The sequence below is a fragment of the Nelusetta ayraudi genome, unplaced genomic scaffold (assembly GCF_046127955.1).
Source record: "Nelusetta ayraudi isolate G7.1 ecotype Tasmania unplaced genomic scaffold, CSIRO-AGI_Nayr_v1 ptg000042l, whole genome shotgun sequence".
Classification (NCBI taxonomy): domain Eukaryota; kingdom Metazoa; phylum Chordata; class Actinopteri; order Tetraodontiformes; family Monacanthidae; genus Nelusetta; species Nelusetta ayraudi.
This window is the reverse complement of record NW_027466092.1, coordinates 3763175-3788606: the sequence shown is the minus strand read 5'-3', so window position 1 is coordinate 3788606 and position 25432 is coordinate 3763175. Positions and strand designations below refer to the sequence as shown.

The 25432-nt window shown below is 41.7% G+C and overlaps 3 protein-coding genes across 4 annotated transcripts; 2 read left to right on the top strand and 1 right to left on the bottom strand.

The window, feature by feature from the left end:
• Positions 1-594: 594 nt before the first annotated feature.
• Positions 595-13921, bottom strand: LOC142893287 (myosin-4-like). The gene is made up of 38 exons (XM_076033724.1): positions 13707-13921; positions 13484-13627; positions 12700-12856; positions 12590-12617; positions 12370-12484; positions 12186-12278; positions 12030-12093; positions 11852-11950; positions 11556-11659; positions 11335-11473; positions 11087-11205; positions 10360-10509; positions 10112-10282; positions 9507-9813; positions 9341-9408; positions 9163-9250; positions 8958-9075; positions 8604-8727; positions 8163-8299; positions 7829-8084; positions 7410-7652; positions 7149-7325; positions 6363-6508; positions 6196-6286; positions 5726-6115; positions 5506-5632; positions 5306-5424; positions 4237-4433; positions 3964-4147; positions 3699-3864; positions 3399-3523; positions 3000-3308; positions 2717-2920; positions 2048-2173; positions 1735-1905; positions 1452-1652; positions 1238-1369; positions 595-867 (listed from the first exon to the last, which is right to left on the bottom strand). The coding sequence occupies exons 1-38, from the start codon at positions 13908-13910 to the stop codon at positions 850-852; spliced, it is 5811 nt and encodes a 1936-aa protein (XP_075889839.1). The 5' UTR covers positions 13911-13921; the 3' UTR covers positions 595-849.
• A 3617-nt stretch (positions 13922-17538) lies between these two features.
• On the top strand, positions 17539-20662 carry LOC142894225 (radial spoke head 1 homolog). Of its 2 annotated transcripts, XM_076035494.1 has the most exons (9): positions 17539-17625; positions 17742-17811; positions 17969-18082; positions 18361-18466; positions 18587-18677; positions 18851-18986; positions 19750-19821; positions 20113-20221; positions 20560-20662. In XM_076035494.1, the coding sequence occupies exons 2-9, from the start codon at positions 17761-17763 to the stop codon at positions 20613-20615; spliced, it is 735 nt and encodes a 244-aa protein (XP_075891609.1). In that variant the 5' UTR covers positions 17539-17625; positions 17742-17760; the 3' UTR covers positions 20616-20662. The 2 variants fall into 2 exon arrangements, 1 of the variants encoding a protein (XP_075891609.1); XR_012927793.1 differs by lacking the exon at positions 17539-17625 and having other exon boundaries at positions 17684-17811; positions 19750-19798.
• Positions 20663-22035: 1373 nt separating this feature from the next.
• On the top strand, positions 22036-25022 carry LOC142893288 (tripartite motif-containing protein 16-like). Its single transcript, XM_076033725.1, has one exon. It carries the CDS (start codon positions 22331-22333, stop codon positions 23861-23863), a length of 1533 nt encoding a protein of 510 aa, XP_075889840.1. The 5' UTR covers positions 22036-22330; the 3' UTR covers positions 23864-25022.
• The last annotated feature ends 410 nt before the right edge of the window (positions 25023-25432 follow it).

The window sequence follows — 25432 nt, the reverse complement described above, 5'->3', positions numbered from 1 at the left end:
GCACGTTAGTCTTCACGCAAAAGGGGCTCAGTCAAGACAGGAATTAAATAGGGATACTTATAGAACAAACACTGATTCCTCTCAAAATCCTCTGTGTCACAACGCGGCCTTATCACAAAAGACTCTGAATTCTGTCTCCCCTGATTGAAACACTTTAATGCCAGACTTAAAGGCCAAATCCCCGTCTTAGACAAATCAAATTCCTGTATTGATGGAGTCCCTAACAGAGGAACAAAAGCAAACAACCGGAGATCATTGTTGTCTCGTGAAGCTCAACAAGTAGGTTTAAGTATAGAGTGGCAGCTCCACTCGTGCTTCATCTGAAAACAATCTTCGGCAGCCCTGCTCGTCATTCCATGTGTGCTTCTTTGATGATGCTTGTCAAATCACGTCTAATCCTCTGGCTCACGCTAGCTTTAGAGGCTGTGTGCGGACGAGTGACAATTTAGGAGACACCTTTTTTTAACTTAGGTGCTGAACGTTAGCAGGCACTCTGCAGGGATCTGCCTTGAGCTCTGCTAACAAATGCTCAAATTAGACACAAGCACAGTTGGGAAAAGGCCCCATATGTAAAACATATCTGTAAGAGTAATGGTGACCGGCAAATTAGCGCGGCAAAACATATAGTTACCTGCTAATATGATAAGAAACATGATAAACACTCGCTTTTGTTGATTTGTGTTGGGGTTTAGGGAGGTAGCCGGGTTTAGCTTGACGGTAAGCGGTGAAAGAACGAGATGAAGTTGATGCTTCACACCACTTTATTCATCTACAGTTGCACAGCAAAATAAAATGCTTGAAGGTTTCTACTCATGCTAACAATTCAGGTCCTCTAAATGACGGCATTGTCTACTCGCATTCAGCAGCCTGAAGGAAAGAAAGAGAAAGGGAAGCAGTTAAATATACAATCTGAAACACATACACTAACAATTTAGTTTTTCCTAAACTGTATCTCGCATCTCGTCTTAAATTCAATGTTTAAAAAAGTGAAAGCAAACTAAACATTTATTAAACAAACACAAACCCAAATGGCAGAAAGGAAAGAGATGTGCTTCAGAATAGAAAAACATAGTTTTGATTGAATGCAAGTAAGTGATGATGATGATGATGATGATGATGATGATGATGATGATGATGATGATTCATTTATTTATTTATTTATTTTTCAAGCTGCCCTTCTGCGGCGTTCAAGGACACTGTATAATTAAGAACAAAAATGAAATGAACTCAGTGTTACCTTTCCATACTCTCTGCTCTTGGATCTCAACTTGCTGACTTGGGATTCAGCAGTGTCTGCGCGCTCCTGCGCCTCCTCCAGCTCGTGCTGCACCTTCCTCAGCTTGGCCAGATGAGTACTAGCCTGCTCCTCCTGTCGCCAAAGATGAAAAGATGAGTTCCAATCACTCCCATTTCTGCATTTCCATCTTTAAGGAAGTCAGAAGCGTTCTTACAGCTTCTTCATTCTGCCGTTTGTAGGCCTTGACTTTGAGCTGCAGCTTGTCCACCAGGTCCTGCAGCCTCAGGACGGTCTTCTTGTCCTCCTCCGTCTGGTAGGTGAGCTCCTTCACCCTCCTCTCGTATTTACGGATTCCCTTAATGGCTTCGGCGCCCCTTTTCTGCTCGCTCTCCAGTTCCCCTTCCAGCTCGCGCACCTGCAAGAGACGGCTTCACCTCAGCCTCGGTTCTCACTTTGTTCTTATCTCGACTGAAATGAGGGAGGTGAGGTGAGGATACCCGAGCCTCCAGCTTCTGCAGCTGCTTCTTGCCGCCCCTCAGAGCCAGGCTCTCAGCCTCGTCCAGCCGGTTCTGCAGATCCTTGACAGAGCCCTCCAGGTTCTTCTTCATCCTCTCCAGGTGACTGCTGGTGTCCTGTTCCTTCTTCAGCTCCTCTGCCATCATTGCTGCCTGTACCAAAGCAGCAATTTAAACCCTGTCATTAAATTTTCCATACCAGAGCTCGGATGACAGACACCCGGCTTTGAGACTTCTTGCTAGACATAAAAATACAGGAAAAATGAGGAAGAAAGGGAAATAATAAGATATTTACATCAGTGATTGCCTTCTTTGCCTTTTCCTCTGCATTGCGAGCCTCTTGGATGGCATCCTCGACCTCCGACTGCAGGTGGGTGACATCTGCATCCAGCTTCCTCTTGGAGTTGAGCAGACTTGTGTTCTGAAGAAGTGGGATGATGAATAGTCTGTGAATAAGCTTTAATTATAGGAAACTCACACATTAGATTTTTTTCAACTCTTTCCACTCTTAACTACTGCCTCTTGCATTGTTTTTCACCCATAACTCCACAAAAACAATACTATGGTACAAGAGTTTTTAAAAACTCTGCTTAGATGATATTAAATAATTAAGAATTATTAACTTGTAATGTATAGGTAACCAATAAAAAATATTCTTCCTCATGCTTCACATCTATCCAACTATAGCCAACTCACACCACAAGAAAATTTGGCAAAATAATCTTCACAACCAACCAGATTGTGTTTTGGAGAGGAAATTAATCAAATAGATTATCTTCTTCTGTGCCTTCCAGTTTAGTTATAGATAACCTTTATTTAAGTGCAAGCCTTTCAGCTCACGCCTGTTGGACAGGTCCTGATTGTAAATGAAAACTCATTCTCAATTGAATATAGAAAATAAAAGATAGATAGATAGATAGATAGATAGATAGATAGATAGATAGATAGATAGATAGAAGCTGACCTGGGAGTGCAGTAGCCCCACTCTCTCACAGGCATCGGCGAGTTCCTGCTCAGCTAGCTTGCGGCCTCTCTCGGCCTGCTCCACAGCCACCCTGAGCTCCTCCACTTCTGCCTGCATCAAGCAGCCCCGGCGCTCCAACATGGCCACCTGCTCCTTCAAGTCCTCCTGGCTGCGCAGTGCTTCATCCAGGTGAAGGGTCTGTTCCTGCGGAGAGCGTGGGGGTTGAATCAGGAGGATTTCAGGTACATTCAAAATGCGATTTCTCCCACGGCCGGTGTTTTACTTTAAGGTGCGCTTGGATGTTCCTGAGCTGCTTCTGGGTTTCAGTCGCCTGCCGGTTGGAGTGGCTGAGCTGGATCTCCATCTCATTGAGGTCGGTCTCCATCTTCTTTCGGATTCTCATGGCGTCATTTTTGCTGCGTGTTTCAGAATCCAAGGCGGACTGCATTGTTTCCACAATGCGCTGGTGGTTCCGCTTCATCTGCTCGAGCTCCTCGTCCTTCTCTGCCAGCCTGCGATCAACCTCTCCTTTGACCTGAGTGAGCTCCAGCTGGACACGGAGGATTTTGGACTCCTCATGTTCCAGAGAGGCCTGATGCACACATGCAAAGAGGAATACATCGGAATGCATCATTTCAATTCAAAACCTGCCATGGAGTGAGGAGGTATTAATCTTAATGACCTCAGCTTCCTCCAACGCAGTCTGAATTTCTGTCTTCTCCGTCTCAGTTTGTTTTTTAGTCTTCTCCAGCTCGTGGATGGCTTTACCATTCTCCCCGAGCTGTTCGGTCAAATCAGAGATTTCCTCTGGACATATAAAAATAAGCACATTATTATTAAGTGGACAAAATAAAATATCAAAACTAGAATAAAATCTTTTAATCGAGCCAAGAAGAATGCACAAGTGATACAATTTATATCCTATATCATCTACATAGCCAATGATTAACTTTGTTTAAGCTTGTGACAGAAATATACGCACGTTGCAGGTTTTTATTCTCCCGTTTGAGTATCTCCAGGTGCTCCACGGCCTCCTCATAAGAGTTCTTTATTTTGAAGAGCTCAGTGCTGAGAGATCGAGACTCTTTCTGCGACCCATCCAGCTCAGCTTGATTCTCCTCATATTTTTGCCTCCACTCAGAAAGGATCTAAGGAAGACATGAATTCATGTACAGGAGGTTCATGAGGTGCGGTGACGTCTTCCACAAAATACTTTTCCATATTAGCGTACGATATTGTCACCTAACCTTATCGAAACTCTTCTGCTTTTTATCCAGGCTGGCTGCTTGAGCATTAGCTCTTTCCACATCAGCCATGAGGTCCTCCACCTCTCCCTGCAGTCTCTGCTTCGTCTTCTCCAAAGACGAGCACTTGGAATTTATGGCCTCATTGGCCTCCTCGGACTCCTGCAGGCGTTGAGCAAGTTTCTTCCTGGATGCAACAACTCCATGTGAGTCACGACTCGACGTCTTGGTCTTTAGTCGTCTCTTTCTGTGCTATGTGTTTGAGTGAAGTCTTACTTGGCCTCCTCAAGTTCGTCCGTGCGCTGGATGGCATCCGTCTCGTACTTGGTTCTCCACTGGGCCACCTCACCGTTGGCCTTGGACATGGCTCTCTGGAGCTCAGCCTTGGCCTCCTGCTCCTCCTCATACTGCTCCCTCAGCAGATCGCAGTCGTGGCGGGCAGACTGGAGAGCATGGGCGAGGGCGTTCTTGGACTAATAAAGAGAGGGGGTTGAGTTATAGCTCTTAAGGCTTAAAAACATTAAAATAAATAAATAAAATAAAATAAAATAAAGCAGGCATTTATTATTGTGCCAACTTTTTAACAGAAAAGGTAAAAAACCAGGAATGACATCTATAAAGCTAATCTCCTCGTAGATAGCGTATAATTGTATTGCCTTCCTCTTTGTACATGCCGTCTGAAATTATATACACATGCTGCTTCTGCCTCTTTTCGCCTGGACTCTCTTTACAGAAAGTGTTGTAATCTCAGTTGTTCTCTCTTGGTTAAAGCAATAAGAAAATACTATGTAAACTAAGGATAACAAAATACTATGTAAACAAAGGATATTGGCAGATTAGACCCTATTCAAGAAGGCGGTTTAGCTTCCTGTGATTTGGGTTTTCAGAAAACCAAAAACAAAACATCCTAGATCCTAGATTTTCTGAGAGAAAGAGCTACCTTCACCCTCCATTGGAAGTCAAAATGAAGGAAAAGTATAATAATACATACTTTGACCAACATGAATAGACAACCAAACCTTGTCGTACTAACTGAAGCTAGCGCGAACACGGCTCCTGTTCAGAAAGCTACACTGAATACTTTGGCTACCAACACATGGCAACATTAACATAAGCATAGCTACTTCAAGACAAGCTAGAAACTTGGATGACACCGTACAAGCAGTATGGATGCACTGACACTATGTGACGATTATATGAATTGGAATATTCTCAGACCCTCCATCAAAATACATATAATTGGATAAGTCAAAGTATTCTAACTACTGTTTTAATCCATGTGTAGCCTAAGTCCCCTTCACTGATTCACTATTGTCTGAACATCGTGTGCTGTACTGTGGCAAACCTTTGTCTCCTCCTCAACCTGCCTCTTCAGTTCCTCAGCTTGCTGAGAGAATGCCAGCTTGGCTCTCTGCACATGAGAGAGAACCGCTTCTTTCTCCTCAAGAAGGCGGGAAACCTCGCCTGTTCGAGAAAGCAAAGTCAGACAACAGTAAGTCTTGGTGTCTGTCAGTTATTTAAACCAGATAAACCACCGTGACGCACCATTTTCATTCAGAAGCTTGGCTCTTTGAGCATTTATTTCACTGATGAGGCGAGAGTTTTCTTCCTGTTTCGTCTTGAAATCACTCAGCTGGTCCTCCAGAGAGTGACAGAGCTTCTCATAATTAATCTACAGATTAAAAAAAAAAAAGATAGTTGATGAATATTTGTGTCTAGGCTGCAGACATGCTTTGCATATGCAAACCCTTCGCCTTTAGCCTACCTTTGATTTAACCATGACCTCTATGTTGCTTGACAGATCATCGACCTCCATTTTGTATTCGCTCTTCTCCTTCTCCAGCTTCTGCTTGACTCGCTGGAGGTTGTCGATCTGCTCCCCCAGCTCAGCCACACTGTCGGCGTGCCTCTTCCGCAGCGCCGCGGCGACGGCCTCGTGGTGGAGCGTCGACTCCTCCAGGTCGCGTCTCAGTTTCAGGAACTCTGCCTCGCGCTTCTTGTTCATCTCGACCTGAGCGGTGGTGGCTCCGCCCGCCTCCTCCAGCCTCTCGCTGATCTCCTCTAGTTCCCTGGAGAGGTCGGATCTCTGCTTCTCCACCTTGGCTCTGGCCACCCGCTCCACTTCTATCTCCTCATCCAGCTCCTCGATGCGGGCCTGGATGAAGCAGCATCAAAGAAACAACCCGTGTCGTTCACTTCCTACAGGGTTCCAAGTTTGACTTGAGTTTAACATACCTGAAGCTCCTTGATCTTCTTCTGAGACTGTGCAGACACATTCTGCTCATCCTCGATTTTGGACAGGAGCTGGCTGAATTCAAAGTCCTTCCTGTCATGCAAAGACAAACCATGTAATAGTTACAGAATAACCCAACCAACACTTAGACGGTTCAGCCAATGCTTACTTTTTCAGACGTTCCTCCAGCTGCTGCTTGTCGTTCTCCAAATCCATTATGGATTCTTGTGCTAGCTTTAGATCTCCTTCGAGCTTGCGTTTGGCCCTTTCAACATCCAGCCGGAGTTTCTTTTCTTGCTCCAGGGATCCTTCAAGCTGAAGTATACATACAAAAAAAAAAAAAAAAAAGACAATTTCATTACATGTTCTGCTGGTGACAACTTTTGCTTGTTTTTTTGGTTTCTTAGGTGCTTCATAAATTCCATTCTTGAATCCACAATCTTTAGATATATACTAGTTAATTTTCTATTATCATTGGGAATTAGCTGATTTTGATTTCTGATTTTTTTTTCTCTCTTTTTTTGGCAGTGTTTTAGCGTCCTTTTACCCCACCCATCAATGTACCTGTAGTCTGTTTCTTTGCAATTCTACGTGGTCTCTGCACTTGCAGTGGAGACATAGACTGATGAGGAATGTACTGTGCTGGGAAATTTACAAGCCACAGCAATCAGTCTATAGTAACTTGACGAACAGCTGTAGCTTTGCTAGTAAGCCAGGCTAACTAACACAACCAATCCATCATCCATCCATCCATCCATCCATTTAGGAATCGTACAGGGGGATGTACAGACAGAACCAAAAACTTTCATTTTCTATTTCATCATCTGCTTGATAAAACAGCTTGGAAAACAGAATACTCAAAATACCACTTATGAATCTACATCTACACGGACTGCTTTAAATTGCACCCAAAATGTTGCTTTCAGTGTTTTACAGATTATCTTGAAGCACTTACATCATCCGTTTGCTGCTCCAGCTTGATCTTGGCTTTAGTCAGGGTATTGACTTTGTCTTCCTCTGCTTGCAGATCCTCCAGTGTCTGCTGGTGGGCATCATGCAAAGCCAACTTCTCCTTGGACAGTTTGGCGATGGTATCATCAAGGGTGGACATCTCCTCGGTCAGATTCTTCACCTGCATTTATATCAAAATGTAACCTGTTACCAACGGTTCATTTCAGTGTCGGTGTTGGGATTGGGCAGTATGAAAGATACGCACCTTGTTTTCAGTGGCGTGTTTCTCCTTCTCCACTTTAGTCAGAGTGAGCTCCAAGTCGTCTATGTCCTTCTTTAGCTCAGAGCACTCGTCTTCCAGCTTCCGCTTCCTTGCTGTAAGCTCGGCATTTATCTCCTCCTCATCCTCCAGTCTCTCACTCAGCTCTTTGGTTTTGGCCTCGAGCATAATCTTGCTTTTAATGAGCCCTTCACACCTTTCCTCTGCGTCTGCCAGACTCTCACCTTCCTGTTTGATAAAAAGGAAACAGGGAAAGATACGAGTCTATTTGATCCTATGTCAAAAGATGTATTCACTTTTATCTGGCATTATTCTCCATCCAGAGGGTTCATCATGTGTTCATGCATGCATACAAATCTGACAACGACTCAGAAACACGTTGTTGCAAAAATGTATTTACTTACAGAGTGAATCTGAAGACACAAGTCATTCTTCTCCTGAAGCAGAGAAACCATTTTGGCTTCCAGCTCCTTTCTCTTGGACTCAGATTTGGCCAAATCCTCCTTACACTTAGCAAACTCCACTTTCATGTTGGCCATCTCCTTCTCAGTCTCAGCACTCCTCAAGAGTGGCTTGATCTTGAAGTAGAGCTTCATCCACGGCCAGTGTTTCACATTCATGAAGGAGCGAATGTTGTACTGCACAATGTAAATGGACTCTCTGAAGAGAGTGATGCTTTGATTAGTTTCTGGTGTGTTTCTTGCACTGATAACCAAGTCGAGTAGGTCGATCGATTACCTCCGCTCCATCATTTTCTGGAACTCTTTCCTTCTCAGGAAGCCACGGCATAAAGCCTGAGTGATGGTGATGAGTGAGGCCAGTCTTTCATCTCTCATCTCCTCCAGCAGACCCAAGAGGCCAGCTTTAAAGAACACCTTTGGGAAGCAGGAAGTACAGTATGAAGGTTTTTTTTTTTTTATTACAAATACTCTTTAATTTTAAAGCCTTTTGTCATTTAAATGTAAATACAATTTTAAGAAACAAACTTAAAGGAAAATTTGCTCAAAGAAAAAAAAATCTCATCTCTTCTTCTGCTTCTTCAAGGCATTCAAAATTTAGTATGTAGTAGCATGCATTCACAGACTCGTTTAATCTTTTTGGAAAACCAGATGTCACAAAATCTCTAAAGCAAACTATTTTAAACACACAGAGGATATAGTCACTCTAGGAATTGATTACCTTGGTGTGCCCAAACCTATACTGTGTGTGATCCACATCAATGGATCCCAAGAGTTTCTCCGCTGCCTTCTTGTTGTCGATGAATTGTCCTTCTGGTATCACGCTTGCATTCAGTACTTTGTACCTACGTTTTAGATGGGACACAGATGGGACACAGAGGGTCTCAGGATGAAGACAATACCAAGACTGTGACCATGCTCACAGATCACGCCGAGACCAAGATCCAAAACAATGTTAGAATCGAAGGTCAACACCATGTAAAACTGAAATCAAGACAAATCTTGATGACTACAACACTAGAATCAAGTTACTGAGTAAAACAAACACCACTAAACCCTGATGTTTGCATCTTACCTCTGCTTGAAGTCCCCATACAGGATTCTACTGGGGAAACCCTTCCTACAGATCCTGATTCCTTCCAGCACACCGTTACAACGGAGCTGGTGGATAACCAGATGGTGCTCCATGATGCCTAAACATCAGCACAGAGACAAACCTCTTACGATCGAAACCTCTGAAACACAGTGTATTTCGTGCCATACATTCTGACTGGGCAAACCTGGAGTCTTGGTTTCATTTGGAATCAGACACCTGACAAAATGAGGATGAGTGCTCCTGAGATTTGTCATTAACTTGCCAAGGTTCTCCTATCAGAAAAAAGTAACATTGTTACACAAGCCATTGTATTGTCATGGTTGTGTATCAACATTCACAGACAATTATTTGGGTATCACTACCCGAAAGAGAGCCGACACAGTCTGAAAGGAGGAGCCCTTCTTCTTTGCTGCTTTCTTAGTAGTTCCGTCTATGCAGGAAGAAAAGCACGATGCTACTGTTATGACAAATAATGGTAATAATAATAACAACAAATGGTAATGACTTACTAAATGTTTCTCCTCTTACCATCAGCTGCAGAATAAGTGGAGTACAGAAAAGCCAGCAGTTTGAGGCTGGCTTTCTGGTAGAGTTGCACCACTGTATCATTCAGCGGGTCTTTGTTTTTATCCAACCAGCCCGCGATGCTGTAGTCCACAGTGCCGGCGTAGTGCACGAGCGAGAAGTGAGCCTCCGCTTTGCCTTTGACAAGCTTGGGCTTTTGGAAATTGCTGGATTTACCCAGGTGCTGGTCGTACAGCTTGTTTTTGAAGGTAGTGTCTGATGCCTTAGGAAACATGCACTCCTCTTCAAGGATGGAAAGGATTCCCATTGGCTGGTAAAAACAAAAACCATCAGATGTGACATTGTAAAAAACTGCTATTGGACAGTTATTACCAAGTTATTACCAAGTATGCACTATGGGCTGTTGACTTCTTGGGTATTTCAGAAGAACACAGAATAAATACAAAAATAAATATTTTATAAATAAATAATGTAAATACTGGTTTCAGTCTATTTAAATATATAAAATATCAAAAAAAAAAAAACCTGTTCCACACTGTGGTTGAGAAAAATTTGTTGTGAGCAGGAAAGGCTGCACTGGGACTTTGTATGTTTTCTTATGAACTTACCTTTTCGATGAGCTCTATACAGGCAGCCAAGTCCATCCCAAAGTCAATGAACTCCCACTCGATGCCTTCCTTCTTGTATTCCTCTTGCTCCAACACAAACATGTGATGGTTGAAAAACTGTTGCAGTTTCTCATTTGTGAAGTTGATACACAGCTGCTCCAGGCTGTTGAACTGCAACACAAACCATTTTGAGGAGAACAGTCAATGGTGTTGTTGCGTGTTCCAAAACCTAAGCTTTGCAAACTTACATCAAAGATTTCAAATCCAGCAATGTCCAGGACTCCAATGAAGAACTGCCGGGGCTGCTTGGTGTCCAACATCTGATTTATGCGAAGCACCATCCACATAAACATCTTCTCATAGACCGATTTGGCCAAAGCACCAATGGAATTGTAGACCTGCACAGTTTTAAGGCCCAGTGACAGTTTAACTGGTTACTAGACTTTGAAAAAAATAATTAAACTAATTCATACAAATAAATACAAACGTCATTAAACCATTTTTTTAATTAATGATAAATCTAGTTTGGAAAAAAAAAATTAAAATATCTTAATTTATTGGTGAAACTGGGGCAGAGGTCCTTCAAAAGCATCAGTGCACATAGTTACATTGCTACTTGCTGCAACTCCAGAACATGTATTTGACATGTTTAGTTACTATTTCCTACTAAGATTTTGTTGCCATGAAGGAATTTATCCATAATTAGAAGATGAGATTATTTAGACTCTACTTGACTCAACTTGACTGGAAGTTGACAATCAGCCTTCTGAAGATTCCGGAATAAAAATATGCTTTGGAGGCAAAAAAGACTCATTGTTTTCAGATCCGTCAGGTGTCCTCATAATTTTGTCCACCCATGTACTTAAGAGTATACATAATAAAAAAAAAACTTGACTGAACTACTTCTGGAATTATCTATTGCTGTTCTAAAGTGCTGTTGATGAGATGAAATGCTCCTAGAAACAACATGTGTACCTGCTGAACAGTCTGTCCCTTGGTCACATACTCATTCCCAACCTTCACTCTGGGGTAACACAGAGCCTTAAGCAGGTCCGCAGAGTTAAACCCCATCAGGTAAGCTGCTTTGTCAGCCACTAATTGAAACAGAGAATAAAGTGGAAGTTGGTAAGAGTAAGAAAAGAATCCAATAAAAGATTACCATAATCATAAGAAATATAGCCACATTTTAAAAGATCAAGTTAAACAGAACAAATGACAGTCACCCTCTGTGCCATCTGGCTCTGCTTGCTCCTCTCTCTGCTTCTGCTTGAACTTCATGTTTCCATAATGCATCACAGCACCTGTTAGCTTGTAGATGCCAATCCTCTCATCTCCGCTGAAGCCAAGAGTCTCAATGGCACTCTGAAAGCACGGTAACGCAAGGCAGGCGTGAGGACCAGCGGGAGGCTGGCGGTGACAGATTTAGAAAATCAGTGCAACTCACATCCGTGGCCATCAGCTCCTCACTGTCATCAATACTGGCCACCGAGATCTCCCCCTGGCTGACGAACGGGAAGTCGAAGGGGTTGGTGGTGATTAGGAGAGTCTCTGCATAGAAAAAAAAAACATTTCATTTAAAACTCTGACAAATTTGATCTACTCTGAACACAAATTAACTTGCTGTCAAATGAAATGATTAGCAAATCATTTATTTTAAGGTTCTATATAAGTGCCCACTGTGACATCACAATGAAATTATTTTCAAGACCATGCGCTTTCTGCTAAAGTTGAGCAACTTACCTATCAGTTCTGGCTTCTTGTTGGACATGATCTGATAGAAAATGTGGTAACTCCTCTCTGCCGACAGTTGAAACGTTACTCTGGATTTTTCCAACAAGTCTGTGAAAGAAAACCAGAAGAGTTTGAGTGAACGCATTCAACTAATAAATATATCATCAGGTTTCGGTTGCTGACTCACAAGTTTCAATATCTGCAGAGGACAATTTCCCTGTGGTGCCAAAATGGATTCTTATGAATTTGCCCTAAGAAGAGAAATAACCCCAACAGCGATTAATCTGGTGTGCATGATGACAAATCAGTTGTGCTTCAGCAGAAACTTTATGCCATTACTCACAAAACGTGAAGAATTGTCATTTCTGACAGTTTTGGCATTTCCAAAAGCCTCAAGCAGCGGGTTAGCAGATATGATTTGGTCCTCCAGATTCCCCTGAGAAAATAAATTATTTGGTTACCAATCAATGAAATGAGGATGTTAGTGGACTAGCTGGTGAAAGAGTGCTCATTTGTTAGAAAAGTACATGTAGCTTTCCGGAGGCAGCAGCATCTTTTTTCCTGTCCGCAGATCCTGCGATTGTCGCAAAGTACTGAATGACTCTCTTGGTGTTGACAGTTTTCCCTGCACCAGATTCTCCACTGAGGAACAACACAAAAAAAAATAATGACGATTTTTTTTTTTTTTTAATGAATCCTTTTAATGAAATGTATCCAAAAGAAGATGTGTATCAACATGCAGCTTACGTGATGAGGATGGACTGATTTTCCCGATCTACAACAAATAACACAGATCTGAAGTTAGAAAGCCACTATAAAGTGCATGGGAACCTTACACATGGAATATTTCACTTTACCAGTAAGCATGAACTGATAGGCATTATCAGAGATGGAGAAGATGTGCGGTGGGGCCTCCTGGCGCTTTTTGCCCCTGTAGGCCACCACCACCTCTTGGTTGTAGACTGGAAGCCACTTGTAAGGGTTTACAGTGACACAGAACAGCCCAGAATATGTCTGAAAAACATTTAAAGAAACACTGACGTTTCAGTCAACAATGTGTTTTGAACTTGAAGAAGTCTTCACATTGTTTAAGGTAAAATCAGCACAATGAGGATGAAGAGACATTTCACCATTTCCGTTTCATTTAAGTGTAATTTTCTTGTCTATTGATTTCTGTAATTCATAAATTAGGTGAAAAGAAAACACATTTGAATGAAGTTACATAAAATATCAGGTGACAATCTCTTTTTCAATTGTTCTCTTCTGCAATTCTTCGGTTCCTAGTCAACTGCATCTTGTGGAATGAACTATAATTTGAAGACCAATATGGTTTTGGTGGGACTTGATTTTATCTTTGGTATCATAAAGAGAAACAAGCTGTAACACTGCAACATCCAACACTACAGAGTCTGTTACTCCATTTCAACGTGTTATTACATTTTTAATAGATTAGACTTGAGAGCTGTTTGATATTATGAAATGTTAAGCATTTATAAGCAGCTTTTATTGACATTGGATATTTCTTTGGATTGGCTGTAGCCTACAGCTGCTTTTGCAGCTTTATTGTTGGTCTACGTTGTACATTTTGTTCCCTCCATTTTGGGACCAACCTCAGTTGCAGGTAATGTTTTGTATACTCACATAGATCATCCATGCTGCATAACGCTCTTTGAGGTTATACAGCACGGCGGCTTCGTTGAGGTGGGTCATCATGGCCATGTCCTCGATCTTGTCGTACTTGGGTGGGTTCATGGGGAAGACTTCGTCATCCTTCACTGTCACAACCTGTGAGACAAGAGTTCCCACCTCAGCCTCATCAGAACAGCAGAGAGAGCGTGTGTGGGCATTTGACAAGATATCGCACCTGCCCAGAAATGGTTTTCACTGTGGCTTTGCCGCCGTTCTTGCTCTGCAGAGTCCCTTTCACAAACAGTTCTTTTGGATCGGTCGCAAACATTGCAGTCTTGGCGTCAAATGGCCTATTTTGGGCTTCGATTCTCTCCCGCTCAGGTCTTCTCAGGTAGGGGGCGGCCTCCCCAAACACTGCCATCTCAGCATCCGAACTCATGTCTGCAACACTCCCCGGGGGGGCTGAAAGATTCAAACTTGAGAGTTAGTACAGATAATAACTCCAATGACTGGCCTAGGTTGTAACTCAAATAGACTCAAAAAAAAGTTGAAAGAGATACAGTCAATTAGAGCTAACAGTCAATTACATCCACACAACAATGAAACAGAAGCCTTTCCTTACCAGCACGAGTCCCAGTTGAAGAATGTGGATAGCGTTGACCCTTACTGCTTTTATATGGTCCCTCATGGTGCCTTCCGAGACAGAGCAAACACCTATATTTAGGTCAAAGCCCTCTGATGAATGTGGGTGGAGAGAAGTGATTAGTTTGGCATGTGATATCATGGAGATGTCACTGAGCTTTTGTTATAAATCTGAGGCGAGGGGCAACTGCAGCTCAAGAAAAGAATGAATGCCAAAGGAGGGTGACCTCTGCAGATCAACTGCTCTCGTCGACACTCGAATGTCTCCAAGCAGGCAGAGGCCGCCGCAGTGTTTGTTTAACATCGTCATCTTTCAGAAGATTAGAGCCAATCAGCACCCAGGATGCATCTCACCCAAGCAGCAAAGCAGCTTAAGTGAACAATAAACAGTCAGTCTTAAACAGCAACACAAGCTTGGTAACAATAATGCGTATGAGTCTGTCAGGGCAAAATAACTTTTCATCGATTTATTCTTTAAATCCTAGAAACAGATTATACAAAAGGTTTTTTGTGCTTGGTAATCAATTTGCACTTCATAGAAGTAACTCAAAAAAATTATTAAAAAAAGCTAAATATAAAGCAATTATCTCATAATGAAATTGTTCTAATTAGTTATGTTGTCTTACACTTTTTGTTATGGCAAGAACTTTTTTTTTTACATATATAAAAGCCTACATTTCAGCATTAAATAAGATGCCTTCCCAAGACCAAGAGAAAGGTTTGATTTACTCACTACTTCATCACAATCAGCAGCTGTGAATTGTGTTTAAGGGTGAATGTTCCGGTGTTGACAGGCAGTACAAATGTCCCCAGGCTTATGAACCTCAGAGGATATGTGTATGTTTTCAAATTTGCCTCAAAACGCCAGCTATGTCAGGCTTCTAAATAAAAGCATAGCTGATGAATCCCTCAATAGAAATTCTCACGGGGTCTTCCTGGGACGGCTTTAGAGATTAAAGTGACTAATGGTTGTGTCTAGTGATATTTAGTCCTCTCTCTCCTCCTGCAGCATCTCATCACAGAGGAACACAGCGGGGCAGTGAGGCAAAGGCGCCAACTCCCTGGACGCTCTCTGATCCACCTGTGACGTGTATAAGTACTAACAAAATAAAGATGTATGTGGGCTCCTTTTGAACGGCATTGTGCTAAAATGGTTTCCATAATGTTAAGTGAATATGATTTAAGAGCACCCGCTGGCGGTTGCACATCATAAGTTATAAAATGTGTGATGTCTCTCTTCAAGTTTGGTAACACTGACAGATTGGTGAAGATATTAAAACATAGACAGTGAAACAGGTTTTGAGATGTAAGATCGATGAGTCACTCATTGCCATACACAGGTCATAATAGGGTGATCAAACAGGTGTAAACTGTTAAGAAAGGTGTTAAATCACGAACAAACAGCTATTAAATTTACAACTGACACACCCTGCATCTTAAATATGGGCCACATTAGGCAATTAATCGAGAGTGAGATATTCTTAGGGACTGTCCTCGAAGGGACACTTTGAGAGGACAATGATGCAATGGGGATTATCGCTGCAGTCTCAAACTGCCTTCCATTTGCCTCTTTTAACTGGCATGTATGTTTCTGCTGATTAAATAGCTGCTTCAGCCGTTTTGACCGTGGCCTCATCCGAAAGCCAAAGTGAATGCAGCGGATTGAGACCAGAGTGCCTTTTAATCTTTGATGCAACAGATGGAAAAATCTCATGGCTTATGAGTTAATGTCAAGTCAAGTTCAAGTTGTCTAAATAAAGGGCTGCTAAGCAGAGGTCACATGGTCCATTATCTGTCATGCATATATTTTGATATTGTTTTATTAACAACTGTCAGAATTGCTAATACGGATCCAGATTTAATCAATAAGACCCGAAAGCAACAACAGAAGAGAGGAAACATTATACATAGAAATTTATTTTAAACATTGCATTTAACCAAAACTCAGGAAAGCACACTCATTTTGCCAAATAAAAAGTACAAAACAGTGCACTCCAATTGCTTCAAAGGGAGCCAGATTAGGGTCCTTCGACATTGCATTTTGTACACCGAGCAAGCCTTGGCAATGGCAAAGTAAGGTATAGGCGCTATGGCAAAAATGATAATTTTAACCAATTAAGGTCCTATGGAGCCCAACTAGGGGAAAACGTTAAAATATAAATATATAATATTTTTTACACTGTACACCAACCTTATGGCAAATATGTTGTTTTCTTGCATGTTACACGCATGCCCTGGCTGAAGTGTAATGTTAGCAATTTTGTAATTATGACCTAAATCCATACATATTGTTTTCTTCTAATGAGCACTTACTAAAAATAAGCCTCTTGATATGCTATTTTCCATACATTGCATTTAATATATTACATAGTGTCTATCATATAAGGCAAAGGCCTGCTGCCTGAAACTGGCTGTTGCAACAAGAAAATGCCCCTTGCCACACATCAAGGTCAAATCCATCCCCATCTATCTTCAACACCAGGCATGGGCAAACTAGGGCTCGGGGACCATATGCGGCTCGTTAAGTTTTTTAATCCAGCCAAACGAACTTGAAGAAATTATATAAATAGTAAGTAAGTCATAAAATAGCTGTATTTCGTTCATTTTTTCAGTGTTTTATGAGTAATTTTAATAAAGAGCTAATGGGGGTTCATATTTTGTCGTAACAGTTTTGTTCATTTTCAATTAACGTTAAAGCATGTTTGTTTGTTTTTTTGTTTTTTTAATGTATCCCATATATGTTCTTTTCTCCTATGAGGTGGGTCACCATAACACTCCATCTATCTGCTCCTGGTCCGGCCCCTCTGTCAAATTTTAGAACTTATTGTGGCCCACGAAAATTTGGCCCACCCCTGTTCTATACCCACTTTCCTGCACTCAGGGCTGCAGGGGTCTGCTGGAGCCTCTCCCAGCTGTCGTGGGGTGACACCCTGGACAGGTCGGCAGTTTATCGCAGGGCCACTAAAAAGAAAAAGCGCGCGCGCACACACACACACACGGGTCAAATCTAATAATTTTATATTTTTTTGATTGTTTCTTTTTTTAAAACGCTTGTGTCTGTCCTCTTCTTATTCCCCAACACCACCCTGCCCCAACCACACATTAATTAATTAATTAATTAATATACCATGAGAAAACCGAGTATAGCCTTTAGCTTCCAGCGCAAGTACCAGTTATTTCACTGTGAGTCCAATCAGTCTATGAGGAAACAGGTGCGTCCACCTACAATATTAGTTTCAATAATAATATTAAATCTGTGTTATAAGGACGTTAACAAACGTACAGAGTATTGAATATTAAAATTCCTCGTTTAACATCAATCAGTAAAGTTCACCGAAGACTGCTGCTCACTGTGAAAACTCTCTTCAAACGTGCAGCCAAACTGCTGCCAGGCGCTAGCAGGCTAGCTTGTGTTGAGGTGCTCTGTCTGGCCGGAAGGACGCGCCGGAGTTTCTGGCCGACAGCAAATTGGTCTCATGTGACGAATGGGTGGATGGTTGCCACGGCGACCGGTAAGGCAACACATGAGCACTGAGCAGGCTGAGTGTCGGCCAGATTTTATGTTTTATTTCGTTGTTGTTTTTTTTCTTCCACTGAGCACTTTTAATCGCTATTTCGCACTTACCAGCAGGATAGACTGGCTCACCATGTCAGACACAGAGTCGGAGGGATCTAAAGGGGAAGGCAACACGCTCGGAGTAAGACACGACATAAATAAGCAGTTCGTGACACTCACATACATGGCAGATAGCTAAGGTTGTCTTTATGCTGAGGAGGAGTTGGCGTGTTATCTAAATTTAAAGAATGTGTTGCTCAAAAGCCTTCATCCCTACTGCTGTGTGCTGACTGCTGCAGGAGTACGAGGGGGACAGAAATGAAGCAGGGGAGAGACACGGAGTCGGTAAAAATGTTTTCCCCAAAGGGGACATCTACCAGGGGCAGTATGAACACGGCAAAAGACACGGCGAGGTGACTTTAAAATTATAACTTATTATACTCAATATTATGAATAAGTGTGTGTGTGTGTGTGTGTGTGTGTGTGTGTGTTAACTGGAACAGGACAAAAAACACATAAGTGTCACATAAGTGTAACACATAGCCTAACACAAAGTTAGGCTATGCAACCAATTTAGTATCTTTTATCTATGTATTATTATTATTATTATTATTTTTTTTTTTTATGAAGAAAGCACCTTCTTATTTGTTGCTTGTTTTTTTGTTTTTGTTTTTGTTCATATATCAAATAGGGAACATACCGTTTCAAGAATAAGTCAAGATACGTGGGAAGCTACTACCAGAACATGAAACACGGTCGGGGCACCTTCTACTATCCAGATGGCTCAAGATATGAAGGTAAAATATAAACCAAGTCATGTTTTGATATTTTTAAAATCATCAAATCAAGCATCTCATTTCAGGCTATTATCAGTATAAGATCTTTTTTTTTTTTTTTTTTTTTTTTTTTTTTGTCAGGGTCCTGGGTTGAGGACATGAGAGAAGGTCATGGCATCTACACTTACCCTAATGGGGACACTTACAATGGAGAGTGGCTCAAACATATGAGGTACATAGTTTTTGGTGTATGTCATGTTCCTTCAGCTGGTTCCACACAAATCCTGTTCTCAAAAGTTGTTTTTTTTTTTCCACATTACATCATTCCTGGCATTTTTAAATATTTTGTCCAAACTTGATTTGAACCTGAGAATGTTTTAATCTCTCCATTTGCTTGGTTTCTAGGCACGGGCAGGGAGTGTACCACTACCACTCAACGGGCACAAAGTACAAGGGCACATGGGCAAATGGAGATATTGAGTCTGCTGGAGAGTATATATTCACCAACCACAGATATAAGGGCAACTTCGTCAACAATAGTGTAAGTTTAAGGAAAAAGACGAAACAATTTATTCATTTCAATACTGAAATGTTTTTCAAACTACTTATATACTACTCATTTGTGTAGTAAATGAGACCAACATTGACACAGAGAGGGAGAATCTTTTAAAACTATTCTAATAACTAAAGTAATTACATTTACACAAAATATATTATACCGTTTTTTTTCCCTCATACCAGCTTTTAAATGTATTTTTGTTATATTGTGATATAAAGTCAAATTACCCAATTTCAAAGTCTTTTGAAACTATACAATATTACAGTTTACATGAAACAGCTACTTTTGCAACAGCGAGACAGTATCTTGAATTGTTATGACTCATGAGTACTGTGGGAAAATACTAGCAAGTTAAAATGTACTTGCAATTAAACCTAGGTTTTTGTGTTTTAAATGGTATACACCAGTGGTTCTCAACAGGTGGAGTCTCAGGAGCCATATTTCTTTCCTTATAATGAGGTCACAACCCAAGTTTATTCCACAGCACTCAAATGTATCCCTTAAAAATAAAAACGCAAGCCCACTTTCTATCATGTCTAGTAAATAAATTATTGAGATTATTGAATTGGCCAAGAACCCTTGACCCAATCACAACAGCTCTGTGATACACCTTTGGGTCAAGACCCACCATTTGAGAAACACTGGTATACAGGATATCTCACATCTCCAGTACAAACAGTATAATCTAAAACAAACAAACGAAAATGTTTGCGCATTCTCTGCCTTTACATTTTTTGTCTTGCAGCCACAGGGCCCCGGGAGGTATGAATTTGATATTGGGTGCGAGCTGCGTGGTCAGCATCACTCATCAGAACAGGTAAACTCAGCAAACACAAATAATAACAATGATATTGTTACCAGGGGCATGGCTAGCAATTTTGAGCCAAATGACTGCATGTGTTTCTTTGCTTGATTTGCTAATCAGCTGGTCCACTGAAGTCTGAAATGAAAAATAACTTTAGAAAATTGACACAATATTGACAACACCTTGTTGTTTCAGTGTCAGCTGGTCTTGAAAACGACAGTTCTGTTTTATGTGATAATTGTCTCTCTTTACCAAAAATTGGACGTGAGAGAAGATGTGACCATGTAGCATTATTCTTTACAGGAGAGAGCTGAAGAGGAAGGCAGGCAGTTTAATTCTACCTATACCCCACCCTGGGTTCCAGAGAGTATTGCTGCTACAATTAAACAGACTCCTGATAAAGTGCCTTCAGGTAAACGACTTAACAAAGACAGTCAGTAATCCTTCACACATGTATGACTTGTTAGTTATCACCAAAGAGAAGTAAAAATAGATTCAAATATTAAAAAAGGCAAATCTCAGAAAGACTAATGACCATAACAAATGTGAAAGTATTAGATTTACACAACCAAAAGAAACAATGGATATATTATCCCATACTAACTACTATACTACTTTTTTTATGAATTAGAATAAAAATGTCGTATCCATACAAGGCCTGCAAATGTGATTTGTGTGTGTGTGTGTGTGTGTGTGTGTGTGTGTGTGTGTGTGTGTGTGTGTGTGTGTGTGTGTGTGTCTTCTTGGCAGCTGAAGAAAATGAAGCAGCTGCCATCGAGGAGGAGAAAGAGAATCAACCTATCTGATCAAACAAGTTCTGCATATTTTTGAGAAATAAAAATGAAGCAAATTATATGTTTTGGTTATTGTTGCATCAAAGGTTATTCAGAAGAATGTGCTCACCAATATATTTATTTTTATTTTTAGTGTTAGCATTTTCTGTCACTCAACTGTTTCTGTCTGCTCGGGCCCATAAGGCTGAATTTTGAGTTGTTGGTTCACCTGCTCATCTGACCTTTGCCTAACAACTACAGCTGCTATTCATGCTGTTCATAGAGTTTACACAAAAAAGAAAACAACGCCCCCTGCTGGCATAACAGAGGTGCTCAAAATGTATAATCAGAAACGTGAATACTGCAACAGTAATAACCCAAACCCAACTTAACATTTTTTCAACTTTTTATCTTTTCTTTGTTTGACCTCATACAACTAAATTGCAGGTATAACAGCAGGTCTTCTGTTCGACTTTGTGTTGGGCCACCAAAACCTTCTCTACCGTTTTTTATTTAAAGGGGCAGTATCGTGTCTGGCTATGGACATGTAGCACTAAGCAATACTAGCATTTAAGGGCTTCCTCCCAGGGGCTGACTGTGATTATACAGGTTTGGATGCCTTTAACCAGATGGTTTGCTGCTGGGTGAGGGAGACACAGTCTCAGCTAATTGATGGCATGTGTGTAATAAAAGCCAACATAAGCAATGCTCTAACTCAGTGGTCACCAGCCCTCTTCTGGAGATCTACTCTCCTGCATGTTTTCGATTTCTCTACAATCTAACGCACCTGATTATAATTATTTGTTATCATTATCAAACATTCATTCATTCATCTTCTATACCCGCTTCTTCCTGAGCTCAGGGTCACGGGGGTCTGCTGGAGCCTATCCCAGCTGTCTTAGGGCGAAGGCAGGGTGACACCCTGGACAAGTCGCCAGTTCATCGCAGGGCCACATAGAAACAAACAACCATTCACACTCACATGCACACCTACGGACAATTTAGAGTGTTCAATTGACCTCACATGCATATTTTTGGACTGTCGGAGGAAGCCAGAGAACCTGGAGAGAACCCACGCAGACACAGGGAGAACATGCAAACTCCACACAGAAAGGTCAAAGGCCCGGGCCCCGGAATCAAACCCATGACCTTCTTGCTGTAAGGCGGCAGCGCTAACCACTGCGCCACCGTGTCGCCCATTATCAAACAGCCAAAGCATATCAAGGCCTTGATAAATAATTAAAATGGAAAAAGCATCAATAAGTCTTAAAGTTATCCCTATTTCCTCCTAGGGAAAAAAAAATCTCGCCCCCGGGTTCCTGTGAGCCTCTTTGTGTTGCACAACAAGTATTTTTTTCCCCACTTTTGCGGTGTCATCACATGCACACACACACACACACACACACACACTGACACTCCTTTTCCAGGGAAGAGTGAGGAGATGGGAAGCCCCTCCTCTCCTGTGCTCCCTGCAGCCAGTCAGAGCCCGGTCTCGTCGTTTCCTCCCCTTCAAGTAAAACTTGGTTTTGTTTCTCAGTAAGTGGAACTCAGTCAGACAGTCAGTCAGTGGCTCTCTGAGGCTCAGTGAGCAGCTCAGCTGGACCCAGAAACCCTCTCTTGTTGCCTCCGTCTGAAGCTTCTGAAGGATCCGGTGGCTACTCTCTGTGGACACAGCTACTGCAGGAAGTGTCTCCAACAACACTGGGATACAGAGTCGGAGGACCTTCACACCAAGGCCTGTCCTCAAGATGAACACCTCGGTAGAAACTCTAGTAGAGACCCTGGAGAAGACTGGACTCCAAGATGCTCCTGCTGATTACTGCTGTGCTGGAGCTGAAGATGTGTCCTGTGATGTCTGCACTGGGAGGAAACGTAAGGCCCTCAAGTCCTGTCTGGTCTGTCAGGCCTCCTACTGTGACTCTCACCTCCAGGATCATCGTCAGTCTTCAACATTTAAGAAGCACAAGCTGGTGGAACCCATCCAGCAGCTCCACGAAAACATCTGCCCTTGTCATGGAGAGGTGAGGAAGATATTTTGCCGCACTGATCAGCAGATCATTTGTGGTTCATGCTCTGTGGAAGAACATAAGGGTCATGACACAGTGTCAGCAGCAGCACAGAGGACTGAGGGGCAGAGAGAGCTGGAGGAGAGAAGGCAGAAGATCCAGCAGAAGATCAGGCACACAGAGGAGGGCCTGAAGGAGCTTCAGAAGGAGGTGGAGTCCATCAACGGATCTGCTGATAAAACAGTGAATGACGGTGAGGACGTCTTCATCCAGATAATCTGTCTGCTGGAGAAAATATGCTCTGAGGTGCAGCAGCAGGTCAGATCCACACAGGGGGCAGCAGTGAGTCGAGTCAACCAGCTTCAGAAGAAGCTGGAGCAGGAGATGATGGAGCTGAAGAGGAGAGACGCTGAGCTGGAGAAGATCCCACACACACTGGACCACAACCAGTTTCTCCACAGGTTCTACTCACTGCCAGCACTCAGTCTGTCTTCAGACTCCCCCAACCTGGAGATCCGTCCTCTGAGATACTTTGAGGATGTTGCAGAAGCTGTGTCTGAACTCAGAGATGAATTATATGAAGTTCTGATGGAGTCTCAGACAAAAATCTCATTGACAGTGAGCAACGTTGATGTTCTACTGCCAGAACCAGAACCAGAACCAGAACCCAGGAGAAGAAATTACTTCCTCGAACCCAGGAGAAGAAATGACTTCCTCGAACACAGGAGAAGAAATGACTTCCTCAGGTATTCATGTCAAATCACTCTGGATCCAAACACAGCACACAAACATCTGTTATTATCTGAGCAGAACAGAAAAGTGACATGTATGGAAAACGTTCAGTCTTATTGTGATCATCCAGACAGATTCACTTACTGGAGGCAGGTTCTGAGTCGAGAAAGTCTGACTGGACGATGCTACTGGGAGGTGGAGAGAAGAGGGGATCTGGTTGATGTAGCAGTGGCCTACAAGAACATCAGCAGAGCAGGAGAGTCAGACGAAAGTGGATTTGGATACAATGACAAATCCTGGAGTTTACATTGTCACTCACGTGGATATGAGTTTCATCACAACAACATCAGCACTGATGTCTCAGGTTCTCAGTCCTCCAGAGTGGGAGTGTACCTGGACCACAGCGCAGGTCTTCTGTCCTTTTACAGCGTTTGTGGAAACATCCTCCAGCTCCTCCACAGAGTCCAGACTTCCTTCACTCAGCCGCTACATGTTGGGCTTTATGTTTTTTCAGGCTTTTCAGCTGAGTTGATGAAAGTGTGACTGAATTCATCTGAGAGACTCTGAGCTGAATTCTCAGCTTTGATTCGTCTTATGTGTTCAGGTTTATTGCGGAGTGTCTACAGCTGTCAGTCAAACACGGGGGTTGGGGTGTGGATGCCACTTCCTGTTTGTGTACCTGATGATTGTTGTTGACCGGATGTTTGGCTGCATCGTGGCTGCTGTTATAGTTTGTGTTTGTGCGACATTGTTTTTCTTCTTCTGCAGCCGATTCATCCCACATATTAATAATGTGTCATTAGTCCCGATTACAAATTTACTATTGTGGAAACACAGCTGAGGTCTGTTTTCACTTTATTGTTTTATCACCTTTATTGATCTTTGACCTTTCAAGAACTGATCTATCTGATGAACCTTCTGACTGTTGATCCGTTCGTCAAGAATCGGATTAATGGATTTAAATATTCTGAGAGAATTTTGTCTTTTGATTCTGGTTGTTGGGTTCAGTGTGACAATAGTGAGTAAATAACTAATGAAATATGCCATAAGTCTATATTCCATATATCATGTATATATATATATATACACATAGATGTGTTAATTAGTCTTTTCTTTCTTTATTTTAACTTTTTTTTTTATTGTGACTGCTATTGCTATTACTGCTATTGTGACTGCGATCAGTTCATTAAAGTCAAGCAGGTAAATGACTTATATATCTGGTGCTTATACATTTACATTTAGACAATGACATCATCATTAGCAGAAACAGGTCGTAAACAGAGGGAGTCAGAGGGAAGGTCGACCCTAAAATGTTTTGTAAAAGTAGCTTTTGAACTGGTTGATGTTTGATGTTCTGATCTGTTTGAGTTTAGTGCCACTTCAGAGAATTCATTGGTGTGTTTGCGCCACATATTACACATGATTGCTGAAACTTTTCATATCAATATATATACGTATATACAGTATATATGTACATACATAGATGCGTTAATTACTCTGTTTTCTTTATTTTAACTTTTTTTTTATTGTGACCGCTGTTGGTCATTCATTAAAGTCAAGCATGTAAATGACTTGTATATCTGGTGCTTCTTATCAGTCTTTAAATTTGCAACATCTGTTGAATGAAACTTTTACTGTTTAGTGCTTTGTGTGGACTTGAGTTGTGTGGATATTGTCTAAAAATAAAGATTTCATGATTCAAGTGAACGACTCGTCATCTTCATTTTCTCAGCTTGGACAGGGAATTGAAACAAGTCAACAGTATTAAACAAGGAATTTTAAGGCCTACTGAAATGTTTTTTTTTTAATAAACAAAAAACAAAAACATAAAACAGTAAAACACATTTATCCGGGGACACGGAAGGCATAGGCTTGCCGTCTCTCACAAATGTTGCATTCAACACCAGTAAGTGGCAGGCGGCAGTAGACTCTAAGGAAGACTTGTCATCGTCGTGATGACAAACAATGACGAAAGAAAATCAATTCAAACGACCAACTGACACCAAAGACGAATATATACAGACTGAAAAGATATTCAAATAAATCAACTTAATTAAATCCTCAGATGGTGTCTATGGAATCACAGGAATGCCAAAATTAAAAATAAATGAA

What these genes read in the sequence shown, in the direction of transcription:
- LOC142893287 (XM_076033724.1), bottom strand. Translation starts at nt 13,910, where the DNA reads ATGAGTTCGGATGCTGAGATGGCAGTGTTTGGGGAGGCCGCCCCCTAC. An exon ending in CTATCAGTTCATGCTTACTG is followed by an intron (nt 12,618 to 12,699) that starts GTAAAGTGAAAT and finishes TATTTGTTGTAG; the next exon opens with ATCGGGAAAATCAGTCCATC. An exon ending in AGAAGATCAAGGAGCTTCAG is followed by an intron (nt 6,116 to 6,195) that starts GTATGTTAAACT and finishes TGCTTCATCCAG; the next exon opens with GCCCGCATCGAGGAGCTGGA.
- LOC142894225 (XM_076035494.1), top strand. Translation starts at nt 17,761, where the DNA reads ATGTCAGACACAGAGTCGGAGGGATCTAAAGGGGAAGGCAACACGCTC. An exon ending in AGATGGCTCAAGATATGAAG is followed by an intron (nt 18,467 to 18,586) that starts GTAAAATATAAA and finishes TTTTTTTGTCAG; the next exon opens with GGTCCTGGGTTGAGGACATG. An exon ending in GCAACTTCGTCAACAATAGT is followed by an intron (nt 18,987 to 19,749) that starts GTAAGTTTAAGG and finishes TTTGTCTTGCAG; the next exon opens with CCACAGGGCCCCGGGAGGTA.
- LOC142893288 (XM_076033725.1), top strand. Translation starts at nt 22,331, where the DNA reads ATGAACACCTCGGTAGAAACTCTAGTAGAGACCCTGGAGAAGACTGGA.